This window comes from Nycticebus coucang, chromosome 15 (genome assembly GCF_027406575.1).
Source record: "Nycticebus coucang isolate mNycCou1 chromosome 15, mNycCou1.pri, whole genome shotgun sequence".
Taxonomy (NCBI): domain Eukaryota; kingdom Metazoa; phylum Chordata; class Mammalia; order Primates; family Lorisidae; genus Nycticebus; species Nycticebus coucang.
Window position 1 is genome coordinate 9,722,918 of NC_069794.1, and position 20,716 is coordinate 9,743,633.

Consider the following 20,716-nt stretch of genomic DNA (forward strand, 5'->3'; position numbering starts at 1 on the left):
GCCGGACACACGGGCCAATCCCCTCGCCCTACACCTTGGCTGGACTCTGAGACGGATTCGCCCTCAAATGATGCTCCAGCGCCAGAAGCAGCATAAGTTTGTCATCGTCCGGAGAAAAAGGAGCACCCCGGTTCTTGCCCATTTCAGCAGCGCGATTTGCATCCTTCTCCTGGACGTGCCAAGGCTCCGGTTGTGATTTTCCTTGGGACGGTGGAGACCCGCGCGCCTGCCCTGCACATCAGGCGACACGCTGCGGGCTGCGGAGCTGTGTTTGCTGCTGTGACCCGCCAACGTGCCTCTGCTGGTTCCGTCCCGCCTCTTATACTTCATTTATCCGTGAACCATTTAGAGAGTCCGTCTTGTAAATGTTCAGTACTTTGCTGCTTTACTGCTTCTTTCTGGGGACTGTGCCAGCGCTTGCCGAGACCGGCGAAGAGAGGCGACTGAGCCGGGAGAAGAGCGAAATATGGGGACCCGGGCTAAAAGCGAATGTCGTCCTCCCTGCCCGCTATTTCTATATTCAGGCGGTGGATACATTAGGGAACAGGTAAGTCGAGAAACGGCCCCTCAACTATTTTGAATCGCAGTCAACACTCTCATCTCCCTTCAACTCTTCTCTCCAAGAACTCGTTTCTCCCTAGCAGTTGAACTCCAGGATATTTGGGGCTATCCGCATCTGGTTTTAAAAATGTCCCCTGTCCCAATCAGATTTGCTCTGCAGCTATGGAAATAATTGTGAATAATACTATACATGGAATATAGAACACAATAACTGTTCTCCTAGCTATTTCTATAGGGACTCCCTCGTTATTGGGGCAAGACAAAACCCCTCTGCTTTGCTGGAAATGCTGTTCCTACACACTTTTCACATAGCTGTTGAAAGCAATTCACCCCCATTGTTAGAGACCCGGGTCTCATCGTTCTCTAGTGCTGCTCCCCATCAGCCTCCCGGTAGACATCTGCAGGTGCGCATGTTTTGAAACTCAAAAAGAAAAGTGAAGTACTCCTTGAAACTTCAGCTTTTGGAGGGAAGGTATCAAAGTTTAAATCTCCTACATACTTTTAACAAACACTTATTTTGTCCTAATAAATCCATTAAATTAACATTTATTTTTATAATTCAAATACTTCTGAAGTGACTGTCATTATTGGTGGATGCTGGACCTGTATATGTTGGAAGGGGAAGAAAATCTTGGAATAGAAAGATTTTCAAAGCAAAGAGAAGGAAGATTGTAAATTTTCTCATTTGGCTGTAAATACAATAACTGGGAAACTAAATATCTTAACAAGAACATCAGCTCCAAATAAAGTGTCGCTAAGGTGATAACTACCGACTTCGTTTTTGCCCATGGCTAAACGTGATTTATAATACTGATATTTTGAAGAACCATTGGCAGAGATTTTGAAAAATAAAATCATTTTCTTCAGAGGCACCATTTGATCACAAATTTCTAGATGTGATGGGCATGAAAGAAATAGTAGATTGATGAGAATATTCTTATATATGAAATGCGTATGTTCTGTGCTTATAAAGGTTAATAGTCTTAATGTATTTCCTTGTGATTATGTAATGAAACTATTTTCCTCTTTTAAAAAAAAAATCTCTGATTCATTCTATTCATTTCAGTACTACAAGTATAAAAAAGAAGGTACAATCCTATGTTAAAGGAAGAATGTGGAGGATAATAGTAACGTTTCCAGACTGAAGAGCATACTTTGTATGTGCTTTGTTCCTTTAAATAATCTTTATGTCTTATTGCTCTTCCCCTCACAGATTTACATCTTCTCCGGGTGAAAAAGTGTTCCAAGTGAAAATCTCAGCACCAGAGGAACAATTCACTAGAGTCGGAGTCCAGGTTTTAGACCGAAAGGATGGGTCCTTCATAGTAAGATACAGAATGTATGCAAGCTATAGAAATCTGAAGATAGAAGTTAAATTCCAAGGTCAACATGTGGCCCAATCCCCATATATTTTAAAAGGTAATTTGGAACATAATTTTATAACAGCAGTATTTGAATATAATAACACACACCATTCTATCATTAAAAACAACTTACCATGATTTTTTTTTTTTTTCCTACTTGAAAGCTAAATTAGGAGTCAGGGAAAAAAAAGAAATTCTAGATTTGAATAGAAATTGTAATTCACTAAAGAGCAAGGAACTTATTAATAGAGAATTTGCTCCCTGAAGACAAGAATTATCAAGTTGTGTGTATGGTCATATATGATATTTTCTTAATGGGACATACGTAACTTGAGAAACTGATAAGTGTTATTGAAATTTGGTAGATCAATTCAGGAAAGGAGATGGCTTGAAGGAGGGGTGGTGACTGTTGTTTTTGATCTTTGTGCCGGTGTCATTTTTCCAGAGAAATGCTCTAATGTGTTCTTGTATCGGATGAGAATATAGCTTTGTTGCCTAGAGCCATCTCCTCCCTCTCACAGGAGACAGTACACCAAAACAGTGGGGAAGGGATATAACAAAGTGTATGTACAAAGGCAGGAATCTTCTGTCCCTTCTCCCACCCCCAAGAAAGGTAAACATTTTTGTAAAACTTTGATTTCTTTCCTATGTTCTACTAGGAACACATGGTACAGTACAATCTGCTAACCTTGAAAAGATATTCCCTTGTCAACTACTGGGTCAAGGGCAGATCTGAAAATTACAGAAAGGAATGTCAGTAAAAAATTCTCAGTTCAGATGCCGCTATATTGTTAATAGTATTTCTTTTTTTTTGGTTTTTGGCCAGGGCTAGGTTTGAACCCGCCACCTCTGGCATATGGGACCGGCGCCCTACTCCTTGAGCCACAGGCGCTGCCCTGTTAATAGTATTTCTATAAATATATAATTAACTTATAAAATTAATGAAATGGATGTTTTTGAGGATTACCTTTATTTCTTTCTAATTTTTTTTTTTTTTTTTTTTTTAAGGATAGTAGGATTTCTTTTTACTTTTTTTTAATCACTCTTGGTAGAGTACCATGGTGTCATAGCCCACAGCAACTCGAACTCTTGGGCGTCAGTGATTCTTTTGGCTCAGCCTCCCAGGTAGCTGGGACTACAGGTGCCTGCCACAATGCCCTGCTATGTTTTGTTTTGTTTTGTTTTCTGAGATGAGATTTTGCTCTGGCTCAGGTTGGTCTTGAACTCGTGATCTCAAGGGATCCTCCTGCCTCAGCCTCCCAGAGTGCTAGGATTACAGGTGTGAGCCACCATGCATGGCGTATTTTGGGTTTTGTTTTTTTTTTAACATGTTTCAAATACTGAGTAAAATAATTACCATGGTACTTTGTTATTTACATGTAAATAGGGCCAGTTTACCATGAGAATTGTGACTGTCCTGTGGAAGACAGTGAAGCCTGGCTGCAAGAGATGGACTGCCCAGAAACCATTACCCAGATTCAGCAAGATCTGGCACATTTCCCTATTGTCAATCCAGAAAAGATTGCAACAGAAATTCCGAAAAGATTTGGACAGAGGCAGAGCTTGTGTCATTACACCTTGAAGGATAACAAGGTACAAAATGTGACTGAGGTTTGCCGGTTTGTTCTGGTGATTTTTGTTTGTTTTGACATGTAGCTATAATGAGCTATATGGTTTTAGTAAATATCATCCTACTGAGGATCACTGTGACAAGCTTTTCCTCAGTGAAGTCCTCCAGGATTTTTAGACTTACATAATATGTGTTAAATTCTCTTTTAGGTTTATATCAAGACTCACGGTGAACATGTAGGTTTTAGAATTTTCATGGATGCCATACTACTTTCTTTGACTAGAAAGGTATGTATTTTCTTTCAGATACATAATTTAAGCCCAGGTTTTGTGACATAATTTTTCAAAATGCAAAAATAACAATACCTGTGGTGTTCTATTCTGGAGCCATCTTATAATGCTATTCTGAAGTTTTGTGTCACATAGGATGCCTGTGTTAGTTTCTTAGGGTTGCTGTGACAAAGTACTACAAATTTGGTGGCTTCAAATAGCAGAGATTTAGTCTCTTGCACTTCTGGAGTCCAACATCCAACATCAAAGTGTTAGAAGGGCCAGACTCCCTCTGAGATTCTGGGTACCATCCTTCAGTGCCACTTCCTAGCTTCTAGCAGAGGGTTTCAGGCTTAGTGTCCCCTGGCTTGCAGCTGCACAGCCTCCAGCCTCTGCCATCACATGGCCTCCTGTGTCTTTGTCTCCGTGTCTCTTCTCCACTTTTCATAAGGACACTGGCCATCTTGGATTAACAGCCCACCATGACCTCATCTTAACTAATTATGCCTGCAGAAGCCCTATTTCCAAATAAGATCATTCTGAGATACTAGGGTTTAGGGCTTCAGCATATCTTTTTCACAGACACAATTCAACCGTAATAATGCTCAATAGAGTAAATAAAATGTCTTGCAATAAAACTATTTTGGCACTAAACCTACTTTGACTCCAAAGAAGATTGCTTTATAATGAATACTATTCCTTGGTATAAGGTGCTTTGGCAGGGTTCTAGTGGAATAATCTGACAGTAATGTTAAAATGGCTCATATGAGAAACTGAAGCAACATTTTTGCCAATTATATATTTATTTATAATCTATCATAATATTTATCGATTGAATAATTTATGTATATATCATGATGGAATTACTCATGAGGAATTATAGTAACTTTCTTTTTGAGATTGCAGAGCACTTACAGGCGGTTAAGTCTGAATTTAGGTAGTTATGTAGCATCAATATTATGCCTCCTTTCAGCTAAGACATCAGAGTACTGACAAATTTTTATCGTTCATCTATGTCAATCCATGGAAAACTATGGAATGTTCTTTAGGGCTCCAGTTTCTCAAGGTGCTTCTCAGACTGATCAACATAAATATTGCCCTAAAAAAATATATCTCTCATTGGCCAGGTGCGGTGGCTCACACCTATAATCCGAGGTGTGAGGCCTCACACCTATAATCCGAGGAGGCCGAGGCGGGTGGATTGCTTGAGCTCACAGGTTTGAGACCAGCCTGAGAAAAAAGCGAGACTCCAGTCTCTACTAAAAATAGAAAAAACTGAGACAAAATGATCACTTAAAGCCCAAGACTTGGAGGTTGCTGTGAGCTATGATACCACAGCACTCTGTCTAGGGCAATAGCCTGAGACTCTGTCTCAAAGAAAAAAAAAAGATATATCTCTTATTTTACAAATATTAAAAGCATATTCTGTAGCTAAATAAAACAGATTCCTTCAACATGTTCATACCATTTATCAGTAGGGGTGGCACAGCTTAAAAGTTACTGTGCTGGCCTTGGTGTTGGGCTTCCTGAATTGAAACTCTGGTCTTGCTGCCTACCTGGTTAATACGTCTAAAATAGAAGCATCTGGCTCAGTAATAAGAAAATAGGATTGGAGTCCTAAGTGCCATTTTTAAATTATTTTTCAGTCATTTTCTTCCTCCTAGAGAGGAAATCTCTTGGTAGTAGTAGAACAGCGGTTACTTTTATCATTTCATCCCTTTGTAGGAAACCTAAAATACTTCTATACTGTGTAAAACTAAATTCTGAAAAATTATCCACTATTCAAACTGGGGTAATTATCATTACCTGAAAGTTGTAAAGTTAGGCCTTCTTTTGGTGCAATGTCTAATCTAAATTGATAAACATAAGGTATCATATTATCCAATGCAAGAAATCTGAATAGGCTTTTTACTTCCTTTCTTTTAGGTGAAGATGCCAGATGTGGAGTTTTTTGTTAACTTAGGAGACTGGCCTTTGGAAAAAAAGAAATCCAATTATAACATCCATCCAATCTTTTCCTGGTGTGGCTCCACGGATTCCAAGGATATTGTGATGCCCACCTATGACTTGACTGACTCTGTTCTAGAAACCATGGGCCGGTGAGAGATGGATCAGGGTTGACCCAGAGCCTTGGTTTTCTTTCTTTGGTGAGTTCTTTTCCAACAGCTTTTGTGACATGATGGTTTGGGAGGAAAATCTGTTGCACTTTCTGTCTTCTAGAGTAAGTCTGGATATGATGTCTGTGCAAGCTAACACGGGTCCTCCCTGGGAAAGCAAAAACTCCACAGCTCTCTGGAGAGGGCGAGACAGCAGAAAAGAGAGACTCGAGCTGGTTAAACTCAGTAGAAAACACCCGGAACTTATAGATGCTGCTTTCACCAACTTTTTCTTCTTTAAACATGATGAAAACCTGTATGGTCCCATTGTGAAACACATTTCGTTTTTTGATTTCTTCAAGGTATGACATCATCAGTGGCCAGTCCTTTTTCTATTTTCCAATATATGTGTAAATAATGCTTGGAGGAAGAGAAATTGAGGCCTATAAATTCCAGTGGGTGGGAGAGTTGAGCACAAAACTTAATGAATATAAAGGCACAGAGGTCTGGGAACTAGACCTGAGCTGTACTCACTGCCCAGTCCTGATACTAAATATGTGCCAAGGCAGCTTGGAGCCTGTGTAGCTGAAACTCTCAAGATAAGCTCCAAATACTTTTTTATTAGTAAGTACATTTAAGTCATTTTACAAATATTTTTCTCCAGAGCCGTGTTATCTCAACAGACTAAAGAAGATATGAAGCAGTTGTTTCTTACCAGGCCTTTTGGTGGGGAATGACTGGATACTTATCCAAATGTTCTGCCTGGGAATTCTGGGGTAGGGATCACTTTCTGAATTGGATTGCTTATATTTCCCAGGGTGTAATCCTTCTTCTGACTTATCCCTTTTTAAGGCAGTGGGCAGAGCCCTGCTCTTTAGACTAGTGGGTGGTTCTTGAGGTCCCACATGGTAGAGAGAAAGGTGGGCAAAAGGTCAAAACGTCCTCGGTACACGTGGAAGGCAAATGATTAGCAAGTTGTCTGCCCTGTAGAAGGCCAGGTTTTCTTTGGATGCATTATGTGGAGGTAGAATGCTGTAAGTTGAGTTGTCTATGTTTTTTCCACATGCATATCTCAAAGATTTTTGAAAGAAATTATCATAGTCAAAGAGAACAAATGCAGGCCATCTAGATGTGGATTAAAATGAGGGATTACATGAAATAAGCATGAACCTAATTCCTAAAAACTGTGAAGGCAATGCATTAAGTTTCATGTTGCATTTAGTTTACGTGTAAGTGATTGTTACCTCCTCAGGGGAAGGGTGTTACCGCTTGTCTTGGCTTTATTCCTGCCTGTTGAATTTTCTCCAGCTAAAAGCTATTGATTACCACCATAGCCCTATGAATCCTTTTAGTCATAAGATGTTCTTGCCCCAGAGCATGCTGATTTCCTTAAGACATATGTGTGGCCATCTGGCACTTAAAAACTACGATTAACATGGTCAAGAATATGTTGGGTGGCTCCTGTGGCTCAAAGGGGTAGGGTGCTGGCTCTATATGCCGGAAGTGGCAGGTTCAAACCCAGCCTCCGCCAAAAACTGCAAAAAAAAAACAAAAACAATATGTTGTCAGGTGCATATGTGCAATCATTAAACCACTTGAGGAATTACAAAGTTACAAATAAATTCATCTTTCCTTATGTTGTAGCATTAGGACAACAGTTCTGATATTTTATTAGCTGCTTTGACATTAGATTTATTTCCCCCTTTGTGAAATTTAGGAGCCCATAAAAACAATGGTATAGCTCTAGATCCACCTGTTTCATAACAGCACTTATTAAATGGCACAGGCAGAGAGCAGAATCTAGCCCACTTATGTCTGAGGATGGCAAGAATTCAATGTGTGGAACGGAGAGGAGCATAAAGAGAGTGGAGAAAAGAAAACTGAATAGATTCTTGTACTTTACCACTGTTTTGCAGCATAAGTACCAAATCAATATCGATGGCACTGTGGCAGCTTATCGTCTGCCATACCTGCTGGTTGGTGACAGCGTTGTGCTGAAGCAGGACTCCATCTACTATGAACACTTTTACAATGAGCTGCAGCCCTGGAAACACTACATTCCAGTTAAAAGCAACCTGAGTGATCTGCTGGAAAACCTTAAATGGGCAAAAGATCACGATGAAGAGGTAGGGTCAGTCTCCTCAAAGGCTTCCTTCTACTTGTACCCAGAGGTAACAGGTCCAACCGAAAAGGCTTGTACTGGGAGAGTGTCCAGCAAGCCCACATAGAGACTTTTACCTGTAAATGGGGAGCTGCCTGCCCAAGGATAGCGCAGCTGTCCCTTAGGATTGTGTCTTGGAATAACTGTCCACTCTGCACATGAAACAAAAAGCCGAACCTTGCCCTCGGTAACACTTTCTCTGTCCGTTGGATTGGTTTCAAGCTGCAAGCACTGCTTCTACAGGTAGTATGAAAGTAAGATGGTCAGTCTAGCACAGTATTTTTTTCAACCTTTTTTATCTCACAACACACTTGAACCTATAGTTAACTTTCTGCGGCACGCTTAAATTATGTTGATCAAAAAAAGGAGTAAAAAATAAAAGAAAAGAATATACTTACTGTGATATGAACTTCTTTCGAAAACAATGATTTTTAAAAATGTTTGCGGCACACCTCAGATCCTCTCTGAGCACACCATTGTGCTGTGACACACCGTTGAAAATCACTGGTCTAGAGGGAGGAATCACTGTGCTGTGGATTAAAGTGAGGGATCGTGGGGAAAAAACCTGAACCTAGTTGCCTGCTGAAAATTGTGAAGACCACATATTCAGCTTCATCTCACATTTACTTTACAAGTCATTGCTACTTCTCTAAGAGAGGCTTAATCCTAGTAGGCTCGGTATGACTTCTCAAACATTCCAGTCTTAAAAACCAACCTTTTTCGAAAATGTTTTAACATTTTGATAGATTTCAGAGGTACAGCTGTTTTTGTTACTTGGATGAATCGTAGTATGTGAAGTCTGGGCTTTTAGTGTGCCAGTTGCTTAGATAGTTTCCATTGTATCTGACAGGTAATTTTTGATCCCTCGCCTCTCTCCTGCCCTTCCACCTTAGCTCCTTCTTAGTTTCCAATGTCCACTTTTCCACTCTGTGTGACCATATATACCCATAATTCAAAACTCCCTTTGACTTGAGCAAATAATACTCTGTTAAATATTCTTTTCATAACATAAAACTATCCCCAAAGATATGTTTTCCACTATTGTCCTACTGTGCAGTTAATCTCAAGATCAGTTTTCATATGTCTGCTAGAGGGAAAAAATATATTCTATTAAGGGATCTTTTTTGTTTCCATAGGCAAAAAAGATAGCCAAAGCAGGACAAGAATTTGCAAGAGACAATCTCATGGGTGATGACATATTCTGTTATTATTTCAAACTTTTCCAGGTCAGTATTTTCCAACAAAATAATCATATAAATTACAGACTGGGCATGTTAAGAACAAGTAATATTTCACTTAATTTCTAAAAGTATATTAATATAAGGAGATAGATGTTCCTCTGTGGGTGAAAATCAGGGACACATATTAAATAATAATAAAAAATAGTTGAAAACCACAAGATTAGCCAATAGAGAATATTACGACAGCAAGTGAAAAGTATCAATAGTAGAACTATGTCGTATGTGGTTATAAAATTGGCCTAGTGAGCCTGCAAAGTTATTGTGCATGGATTTGTATTTTCTCTCTCTCCTTTTTTTTTGTTGTTGTTGTTGATACTGCCTTGCCATTTCTTTGTCTGAATAGTGCAAGGTGTATTTAGGCCTCTTGTCCTGACCCTACATGAGCCATGATTTCTCTTAGAATGTATTTCCATGGGCCCAAGCATTTAGGAGTTGTAATCATCTCTAACAATTTAAAAGGCACTTCTTTTTTTTTTTTTTTTTGCAGTTTTTGGCCGGGGCTGGGTTTGAATCCACCATCTCTGGCATATGGGGCCGGCAACCTACTCCTTTGAGCCACAAGTGCTGCCTGGCATTTTTTTTTTTTTTAGAGACAAGAATCACTTTGTCGCCCTCAGTAGAGTGCTGTGGCATCACAGCTCACAGCAACCTCCATCTCTTGGGCTTAAGCAATTCTCTTGCCTCAGCTTCCCAAGTAGCTGGGACTACAGGTGCCCGCCACAATGCCCAGCTATTTTTTTGTTGCAGTTTGGCCAGCGCTGGGTTCGAACCTGCCACCCTCGGTATCTGAGGCCAGCGCCCTATTCACTGAGCCACAGGTGCCGCCCAAAAGGCATTTTTTTTTTAATGTAGTAGTAAGTTATTTGCTAATAATAGTACTAAATCTGAATTAAGATTTTTTTAACTCATTAATTACGATACTGAGCCCTGGACGGCGCCTGTGGCTCAAGGAGTAGGGCACTGGTCCCATATGCCAGAGGTGGTGGGTTCAAACCCAGCCCTGGCCAAAAACCACAAAAAAAAAAAAAAAAAAAAAAAACGATACTGAGCCCATCTCCAAGGCTCTGCTCTAGAACAGTTTGCTCTGTTATTGACTGTATTGGCCCTCCCCATTTTGTAACCTTCCCTTGATGGAGGGATGCAGAGGTAAACCATGTGAAATCAGTGAACTAGGGGGACTTACTACCTAGATTTCTAAAGATACACGGGCAGTGTTCATTCCTTCAGCTAACATAACTGGTTAGCGTAGTGCCCCACCCAGAGTAAGAACATAGTAAGTGACGAGGATGATTGCACTCATGAAAGCCAAGACAAGGAAAGCTAAGAGTCCCTGTGCCCAAATTCTCAGTCAAGGGAAGATTGTATGCAAAATTGTTTTTACTATAAGGCAAAAAGTGATTAAAATATACACATATATAAGTCAGATAAATTTAGGATAAAATAGTGAGAGGTTCTGTTAGGAAGAGGCAGAGTTCAAAGGAGAGCCCCTCCTCAGAAGCTCTGTTATTTGGGAGTTTAAATGGATAGGTATGGATGGCTTTGCAGAGCACACATGAATTAAGCAGATCATAGCCTTTGTAAATTCCAGCATGTCTGATTTGGTGAATGTACTTTGTGTAAGGAATGCTTTTGTATTGTTGCTTAAACAGGAATATGCCAATTTACAAGTGAGTGAGCCCCAGATCCGAGATGGTATGAAAAGGGTAGAACCACAGACCGAGGACGACCTCTTTCCTTGCACGTGCCATAGGAAAAAGGTAACCAGAACTGCCCTTCTGGCTAGTGTCAGAGTAAGAACTAACACTGAGCTAAATTTGCATTTTTTCCTATAGTCACTCAATCAGGTAAAAAGTATCTGAATTCCTCCTGAGGTCTCCAAGCAATTCAGTCTATTAGAGAGAGAGATATATTAGATGATAAAAATGCAGTGAAGTGAGAAGACATGGTAGTTCCCTGGTAAAGCTGAGGGAAGCCTTTTCTTTTTTTTTGTGAGGCAGGGTTTCACTCTGTTGCCTGGGCTAGAGTGCAGTGGCATCAGCATAGCTCACAGCAACCTCAATCTCCTGGGCTCAAATGATCCTCCTGCCTCAGCCTCCCATGTAGCTGGGACTACAGGGAAGCATCAACACACCCAACTAATTTTTGTATTTTTGTAGAGAAGGGATCTTGCTTGTTGCTGCTCAGGCTGATCTCAAGTGAATATCCATCCATGGCTCCCAAAGTTTTCAGATTCCAGGCTTGTGCCACTGCCTAGCCTTGAGGAAAGCCTTTTTTAATGTGAGAATTCATATCACATGGTATTTGAATAGACAATTACAATTTGAAAAGTACTTTCACATGTATCACCTGATGCTCTCATTGCCTCGTGAAATAGGTTTGGTAAAGTTCATCATCCCAATTTAGAGAAGAAAAAATGTACAACCATGATTATTTAAAGCACCAAATTCATTTAAAAATAGTCTCTGTTAATACCACCACATAGGGATTTTATTTATAAAAGTCAGACTCACATCTGGACATGTAAGGTAAAAAGGACCTTTGACGTCATCATAAATAGTAAACAAAACTGAGCCCGAAAAAGAATTAAGCTTAGAATCATCTGGCTGGGTTAGAGGAAAGCTAAATCCAGTCTATTGTCATTGGATTGTGTGTGTATTTTTAAATAAAGACATGGTGTGGTGGGGGATTGTTGTTTTGATTGTGGTTATATTTTTGTCTGAGGGAATGTCAATTCCTTCAGATAAAATATATATGTCAATTCCTTCAGATAAAATATATATGTCAATTCCTTCAGACAGATATGTCAAAAGAATATCAATTCCTTCAGACAAATTCCACCAAGACAAGACTTCTTGGTGGCTGTAAATATTTTGCTTCTTCATTGCAGACCAAAGATGAACTCTGACATACAAAATTCCTTTTATTCAAATTATGGTGCTCAGAAGACTCTTCTTAACTGAAAAGAAGAATGTTGTTTAAGTATTAATTCCATGACAGTATGAAATTGTCTGGATTATGAAGATATGTTTCTACCTATTGCACAGTATTCTCATGACTTTCCTTTAAAGCACATTTAAAAATTTTTATAATAAATCCACCTTTATTTTAAAGATATGTGTTGTACTACTTATTATCTATGTTTGAAACATGGAACAGTGAAAGGAGAGGGAATCAGGGTCCTTGACTCACAGCAGCCTAGATTCCTGCACAGTCTTGATGTGACAGAACAATAGACCCCATCTCCTTTAAGCCATTATTATTGCCGATACTCAGCCACTCACAGCCAAACTTAACGAACACATCATAGTAAGCCAGTGGTTCTCAACCTTCCTAATGCTGCGACCCTTTAATACAGTTCCTCATGTTGTGGTGACCCCCAACCATAAAATTATTTTCATTGCTACTTCATAACTGTAATTTTGCTACTGTTATGAATCATAATGTAAATATCTGATATGCAGTATGGTCTTAGGTGACCCTTCTGAAAGGGTCATTCAACCCCCAAAAGGGTTGCGACCCACAGGGTTGAGAACCGCTGTAACGTTGTTATCTGGCCTCTGCCTGTATCTTTAGTCAAATCTCTCAGCACCTCCTATGGTGAACACCCTGGTCTAGCTAAACCAGCCAACCCCCTCCCAGTCCTTCAGCGCCTCTTTCCTTACCTTCCTGGTGCCTGCCTTTCCCTGGGTCTGGAATGCCACTGCTCACCTGGAATCTTCTCCCCTGCACTCCTGTGTCATTGCATTCACATCACCGTGCGCTGCTTATTCATTACCTCTGTCTCTCTTACCAGATTTTAAGCACCCTGACTGCAGAAACCATGCTTTTCTTCTGGGTTGTTCACTCTTAATAGGGTGCCTGTAACTAGAAAGGCTGAAAAAATACTGAATGAGTGAAGGATGAATGAAAATCACTTTGAAATGCAGCTAGAAATCCTAACACAGAACCACATAAGATTTGTTACAAATTCCCTTACCTAATATTCTCCCTTTTACCTATCTTCCAGTTAAATAATCTCATGCATTGTTTAAATTATCAAATATGCATACAGAAGAACAAAATATATATCCACAGTTTAAAAACCATTATTAGAAAATCCATGTAACTACTGACAGACGTTCTTTGCTTGACCAAACTTTGCTCAGGCTCCTGAACCTTCTCCTAGGCCTATTTCATGCACTGCTTTGTAAAATCCAGTTTTAGCAAGAACCCTGCTAAGGCTTATCAATATCCCCCAACCTCCTTATCTGATCACTGCACACACCTAATCAGTTCCTCTTCCTCATCATCACCCAGATGACTTCTGATCACACTGGCCTGTTTTCAGCAAGGATCTTTTAGGTCTATAGAGCCAGAATCTCTGTTATCCCTGTTACTTCCTCTGTAATTTTCCATCCATACTCCTTGGCTATAAATGCCCATTTCATCACTCTGTATTTAAAATTGAGCCTGATTCTATACTGAGTTTTCCTTTCCCCAATGCACTGTACTGAATAGTGTCTGTTTTTACTGCTTTAACTATTTTTCAGCTCTGTTTTTTATTTGGCAGTACCACTTGGGTTCAGAAATAGAACATTGCTGGTACCTTAGAAGGTGCCTCATCCTATCACATTCCTCCCCTGACCCCAGGTAACCACTCTTGTGATGGCTGTAACAATCCTTGCTTTCTTTGCTTTTTTAATAGTTTTACTAATTACATATGCTTCCCTAAGCAACATAGTTTAGCCTATTTTAAAATTGGTGTAAATGAAATTACAGCAGACATTTTTATTGTCACTTGCCTATTGACACAAATAGTGGCAGTTCATTCATTTTCATATGTAGACCATATTTCATATGAATATAATCACTTTATTTTACTATTCCTTTGAGGATGCATTTGGGTTGTTCCTGTTTGGGGGAGTGTTAATCAATGCTATTTGAATAATGCTTAGCATTCTTATTCATGTTTGTTGGCCACATTTGCTTAGACACAGTGTTACTGGGTTATAAAGAACACACATTTACAATTTTACCAGATAATGTCAAGTGACTCCAAATTGAGTGTCGCAATTTATGCTTTTTCCAGGGCTATGCAGGATTTTCAATCACTTTACTTCCTAGCTAATATTTGATACTATCAGACTTTCAAATTTTTTGACGGTCTGACTGGTATGAAATGACAATTCATTATGTTGTTTTTTTTTTTTTAGACTAATCAAACAAGTTCACTCATTATGTTTTAATTTTCATTTTCACTTATCTGATTACTACTGAGGCTAACTATCTTTTCCTCTGGTTGTGAGTCATTTATGTTGCCTATCCCGTAGAATTTTTTTTTTTTTTTTTTTTTTGTAGAGACAGAGTCTCACTTTATGGCCTCACACAGCTCACAGCAACCTCCAACTCCTGGGCTTAAGCGATTCTCTGGCCTCAGCCTCCCGAGCAGCTGGGACTACAGGCGCCTGCCACAACGCCCGGCTATTTTTTTGTTGCAGTTTGGCCGGGGCCGGGTTTGAACCCGCCACCCTCGGTATATGGGGCCGGCGCCTTACAGACTGAGCCACAGGCGCCGCCCCCTATCCTGTAGAATTTTTAAATTTTTATTCCTGGTTTGTTTTTTGTTACTGTTTTGGTTCATTTTCCTACTAAGTTGTTTGACATCCTAGTGGATTCATAGGAGTATACAGAGAAAGGAAAACACTATAAAAATTGTAATAATTATATACCAATAACGTTTTCTATCTTACATATTGCATCTTCTGTATCTTGTAATTGCAGAAGTTAAACATTACTTGAAAATTACAATTTTAATATAGATTTTTCCTTTCTTAGAATGTGTACGTGTATTTTTTGGCGCCCTCTACATTTTGGAGCTGTTACTTTGTTGGCTGTACATGCTGCATACCTCCTACGTTATGGCAGGTCTTAGACTTTCATTTCAGTGTGTTTGCTCAAAAGATCACGATTTTAATGTAGAGGACATATCAATCTTTTGTTATGGGTAGTGCTTTGAAGTCTTGTTTAAGAAATCCTTCCTTATCCCTGGGTCACTGAGCCAGGACTGCCATCGGTGACATAAAACAATAGAAATTTATTCACTCACAGATCTGGAGGCCAGAGTCTGCAATCAGGTATCAGTGGTGTTGGCTCCTCCTGGAGACTCCGAGAGAGAATCTGTTCCAGGCCTCTTTTCCAGCTCCTAGGGTTTCTGGCAATTATTAGAGTTCGTTGGCTTTTAGAGGCATCACTCTAGTCTCCGCCTCTCTCATCACATGGCCTTCCCCTCTGTGTATCTCTGCGTTATCTTCTTTTCTATCTCTTATAAAGATACTCATCATTGGACTTAGGGCCCATCCTAAAACCAGGATGATCTCATCTCATTAAGTTTAATTATATTTGCAAAGACTCTATTTCTAAATAAAGTCACATTTCACAGGTAGCCAGGTTTGGACTCAGAGAAACCTTTTGGGGGGCCCCTCTATAACACAGTACATGTTCTAAAAGTGTCCCTTTGAAATTAGGAACAACATAAGGATTCTTACTGTTGCACACTACCATTCAACATAGTTCTGGAGGTCTAAGCTAGCATAGTAAGTCTAGAAAAATAAATGGGAATAAGGATTGAAAAATAATAAATAAAATTGTCATTCAAAGCAGATGCTATGCTTCAGTACACAGAAAATCCAAATATATCTACAAATAAATTATTGGAATTAACAAGAAAATTTGGCATTTGCTAGATGCAAAACCAGCATATAAAATTCAATTGCATTTCAATATGCCAGCTGGTAACAGAACATGAAATAAAAATGCATGAGATGGTACTTAGAATAGCTTGGAAAACTACGAAGTACTTATTTGAGAAACTAAATCTAACAGAAATAGATAAGACCTTTTACTGAAATTTGTTAAAAAAAAAATTAAATCGAAAGAATATATGTCCATAGATGGGCAAAATTAATCTTTAAGTTGCCAATTATCCTTCATATGCTATACAGAGTCAATGTAATCCTAATCAAAATATGCCCTGCTGCTTGTTTCTTGTGGAATTTTACAATTTTTTTTCTGAAACTATATGGACCTGCATAGTCTAAGAAAAATCACATTTGATAAAGGATGAATTATGAGGACTTTCTCCTCTGTATGGCAAAACTTTTTTTTAAAAGCTGTAGTATTTAAAACTATGTGATATTGGTGTAGGGATAGAAAAAATACAGTACCAGACCCATGTAGAGAAGAGAGATGTTGGAGAAAGATTGCACATTTCTGTGAATGGAGCTGGGACAATTTTGCATTCATATATGGAAGAAAAGCAGATCGAACTCTAGCATATAGTATATCCAAAGATCAATTCCACAAGAATAGTGACAAAAGGCAAAACATACTACACAGTTTTTAATCAGCAGAAAGACTATCTCTGCATTATAGTAAGAGTATAAACTAGCAGTCGAAGTGTGCAAAGAATTGTTATTTCTTTCACTTTGTGACTGATAAATCCTTAGGATTTCTTTCCATATTATAACAACTCCAGAAGTTTCTGGTACATGTTTTCCATTGTACAACTCTTTTTTTCCTTCATCCTGAGAAGGATGCCATCTTAATCCACTGCTACAAATGGCCATGTGTTTCCGGATCTCGAGTGACACATTAGCATAGCAGAAATTCTTTAAGGAACAATCAATCCTCTTGTGGTTAAAAATAAGTAAAAAGTAGGTGCTTTTAATACATCTTAGCTTGTCTTATAAATCTTTTGTTTAAGTCTAAATGTAGAGAGTTGAGATTTCAGTGAGAAAGTCAGGATTGGCTTTGGCTGTTAAAAATGGAATGTGGGATCTGTTGATGCATGATAAAATTGGCACCTCTCTTGAGAGTAGTTTCAAAATCTGGTTTTAAGAACCAGACTTTCAGTTTGAACATTTGAATTAGAGTATGAGAAAATGAACCAATAACTTTATTTACTCATATAAATGTATATAAAATTTTTTCTTGCCCAAATTTTTTTCCCACAAATTAATTTTTCACTCAATGATACTTCATTGTTACATTACATTTCATTTAAAAATGAATCTTGGGCTGGATACAGTAGTTCATAGCTGTCATCCCAGCTCTTTGGGAGACTGAGGAGGGAGGACTGCTTGAGCACAGGAGTTATGACTACACCACTGCACTGCAGCCTGGGGGGCAGATCAAGAACTTGTCTCTAAATAAATACATAAATAAAAATAAAGGTAAAAAAAAAATTTTTTTTTGAGACGGAGTCCCACTTAGTTGCCCTTGGTAAAAGTGCCATGGCATCGCAGCTCACAGCGACCTCAGACTCTTGGGCTCAAGCAATTCTCTTGCCTCTGCCTCCCAAGTAGCTGGGACTACAGGCACCCACCACAGTGTCTGGCTATTTTTGCAGGGGAGAGGGTCTCACTCTTGCTCAGGCTAGTCTTGAACCCCTGAGCTCAAGCTCTGGGCCTCTCAGAGTGCTGGGATTACAGGCATGAGCCACCATGCCTGGCCAAAGTTTTAAAAATTTAAAAATATTTTTGATAGAAAAGGAGAGTGGTAGTGATGGCTATAAAGGAGTAGCTGGAAGGACACTTGTGATGATGGATTACTCCTATATCTTGATTGTGGTAGTGGTTACATAAATGTACACACGTAATAAAACTGCATAGAACTATATACACACACAAGTGAGTGCATGTGTAACTGATGAAATCTGAATAAGGCATGGTAGATGCTGGGTGAAGGGTATACTTTCTGTCATTGTACATACTTTCATAATTATCTCAAATAAATTAAAAAATAGTTTATTTTAAATGAATGACAAAGTGATACATGCTCATAATAAAAAGAATCAAATCCCTATCTACTTCTCAGTAGAATCACTGTTAACAGGTAGATTTCCAGACATTTTCATGGATGCATAAATTCAGATAAGAGGTCCAGCAATAACCCGGATTATAACACTTTATCCTCTCCATCCTTTCTATTATGTGGGAAGAACTGTTTCTAGTTGGCTTTTTCAAAAAGAAGCTTCCTGCTGGTAATACTATGAGGTAGATTTCTCAAGAGTGAAAATATTGAACAAAAGGTTATACGTAATTTAAATTTATAAAAATCAAGCAAAACAGGAAACTGTACAAACTATATTCCTATTAATAGAGCATATTAATATTTAATAACTATTTTCCTGTATATTCAACAGGAATATATTCAATATAAAATATTAACTACTCAGTGTTTATTAACTATTTTCCTGTATATTCAACACCACTGGGCAGTATTTTTTCATTTTTATCAGTTTGAGTTAAAAATTGTTTTTTAAATATTTTCCTGATTACTTAAGAAATTAAATATTTTTGTTACTTTAACTTTTCAGTAATTTTATCAAAGTTTTAATTTAAAAAAAGTTTTCCTACTGATTTGTTTCAACTTTATGTACTATGAACATCAATCTTTTGTTATTATGTTTGCTGTGAATGCTGGCTCTCAATCTTTTTGGTTCTTTTACTTTGCTTATAGTGTTCTGTTCAGTTTTTTAACTGATTGGATAAGGCTGAACTGATTGGATAAGGCCCACTCACATTATGGGAGATAATTTACTTCACTCAAAGTTTACTAACAACGTCAATCTCATCATCAAAAAACACCTTCACAGAAACATATAGAATGACATTTAATCATGTGTCTAGGCACCATGGACAAGCCAACCTGACGATCATTCAAGAAATATTTATTGAGTACCTGATATGGCAGACATCGTACTAAGCTCTGAGGATCCAACAGTGAGCAGTTGCTTTCTATTCTGGAAAAAGAATGAAAATAAAAAAGTAAAAAATAAAGAAACAAGATAACTATTAATCACGATAGATAAAAAGAGGGTATCACAGAGAGAAATTGGTTTGTTCCTCTGGGTTGGATAGTGATGGCTACTTTAGATGGGTCATCAAAGATGCTCCAGATTTTTCACTGTTAAGTAAAATGTTGGCCATGGTTTATAGTAAACAACCACTATTAAAACATCAAATTTTTAATTTAGTACTAACTAAAGGTTTTTTAATAGGAAGGGCATTATATGTTATTAAATATTTTGGGGGCATCTCTTGCCATGTTCATGTTTTTTGTTGATTTTGTTTTGTTTTTGCTGCATTAGTCTGTAATGGATTATATTAATAGTATTCTAAATGTGAAACATTATTAAAACTCCAAGGTCATCACATATTATTACTTTAACGCATGGCTGAATTAATTGTGCTAATATTTAATTTAGGATATTTCCAACTATAGCCCACATGCCAAATCTGGGCCATCACCACTATTTGTTCAGCCTGCAAAGTAAGAAGTGGTTGGAAAAAATCAAAAGAACAATATTTCATAACTTGTGAAATACATGATGTTCAAATTGTGATCCATAAATGAAGCTTTTAGAGTAGTTTCCTATCATGGCTGTGACACATTACCACAAATGGGGTGGTCAAAAACAAGACAAATAGATTCTTTTACAGTTCTGGAGTTCAGACTCTGATATCAGTTTCATTGGGCCAATGTCAAGATGCTGGCAAGGCTGGTTCCTTCTGGAATCTCTTAAGGGGAGAAAACTTTTGCTTGCCTCTTCTGGCTTGTAGAGCTGCATACCTTACATTTCTCATGCTGGGCCTCCTCCCTCCAGCCAGCAGCTTGGCCTCCTCAAATCTGTTTCCGTTGTTGCGCTGCTTTCTGTCTCTCCAAATGGTGCAGCTGTATTATTCATCACAGCCCCACAGTGGAGACCATCCAAACGTCCACCAGCTGGTGAATGGATACACAAAGTTGCTGAATACTATTGAGAAATAACAAAATAGGAGAAGCAACAAAGGGCTGACGCACGCCACGACATGGATGAACCTGGAGAACATTATTCTTGGCGCCAAGAAGCCAGACACAAAAGTCCTGTACGGTACGAGTCCATTTATATGAAATGTCTGGAAAAGACCAATCTACAGAGACACAAAGTGTGTTGGTGGGTGCCCAGAGCAAAGAGGAGGAACAGTGAGTGAGGATACATGAGCACAGGTTTCTTTTGGAGCTAATGGAAATGTTCTAAAATTAGATTATGGTGACGGTTACAAATGGTTGTGAAATTGCTGGAAATCACTGAATTGTACACTTCAAATGAGTGAATTTTATGGCAAGTAAATAAAGTTTTAAAAAGTACAAACGGGACCCTTAAGGAAGTGTTAATTAAGACTTTGTAATTTGAGGAAACACTTGTGATAAATGACAGGTGGTTTTCTTTTCTTTTCTTTATTTGAGACAGAGTCTCACTATGTCACCCTCAGTAGAGTGCTGTAGCGTCCCAGCTCACAGCAACCTCAAACTCTTGGGCTCAAGTGATCCTCTTGCCTCAGCCTCCGGAGTAGCTGGGACTACAGTCGCCCACCACAATGCCCAGCTATTTTTTGTTGCAGTTGTTCATTATTGTTTAGCTGGCCCTGGCCG

The 20,716-nt window shown here is 38.7% G+C and overlaps 1 protein-coding gene across 3 annotated transcripts; it reads left to right on the forward strand.

The window, feature by feature from the left end:
- Window positions 1-60: 60 nt before the first annotated feature.
- POGLUT2 (protein O-glucosyltransferase 2) lies at window positions 61-20,411 on the forward strand. 3 transcript variants are annotated; one of them, XM_053564093.1, is made up of 10 exons: window positions 61-547; window positions 1,775-1,980; window positions 3,313-3,518; window positions 3,705-3,782; window positions 5,691-5,863; window positions 5,985-6,222; window positions 7,777-7,986; window positions 9,158-9,247; window positions 10,912-11,019; window positions 12,057-12,373. In XM_053564093.1, exons 1-10 carry the CDS (start codon window positions 366-368, stop codon window positions 12,165-12,167), a joined length of 1,602 nt encoding a protein of 533 aa, XP_053420068.1. In that variant the 5' UTR covers window positions 61-365; the 3' UTR covers window positions 12,168-12,373. The 3 variants fall into 3 exon arrangements, with proteins under 3 accessions (XP_053420068.1, XP_053420069.1, XP_053420070.1); XM_053564094.1 differs by lacking the exon at window positions 12,057-12,373 and adding an exon at window positions 18,761-20,411 and having other exon boundaries at window positions 62-547; XM_053564095.1 differs by having other exon boundaries at window positions 64-547; window positions 12,150-12,373.
- The last annotated feature ends 305 nt before the right edge of the window (window positions 20,412-20,716 follow it).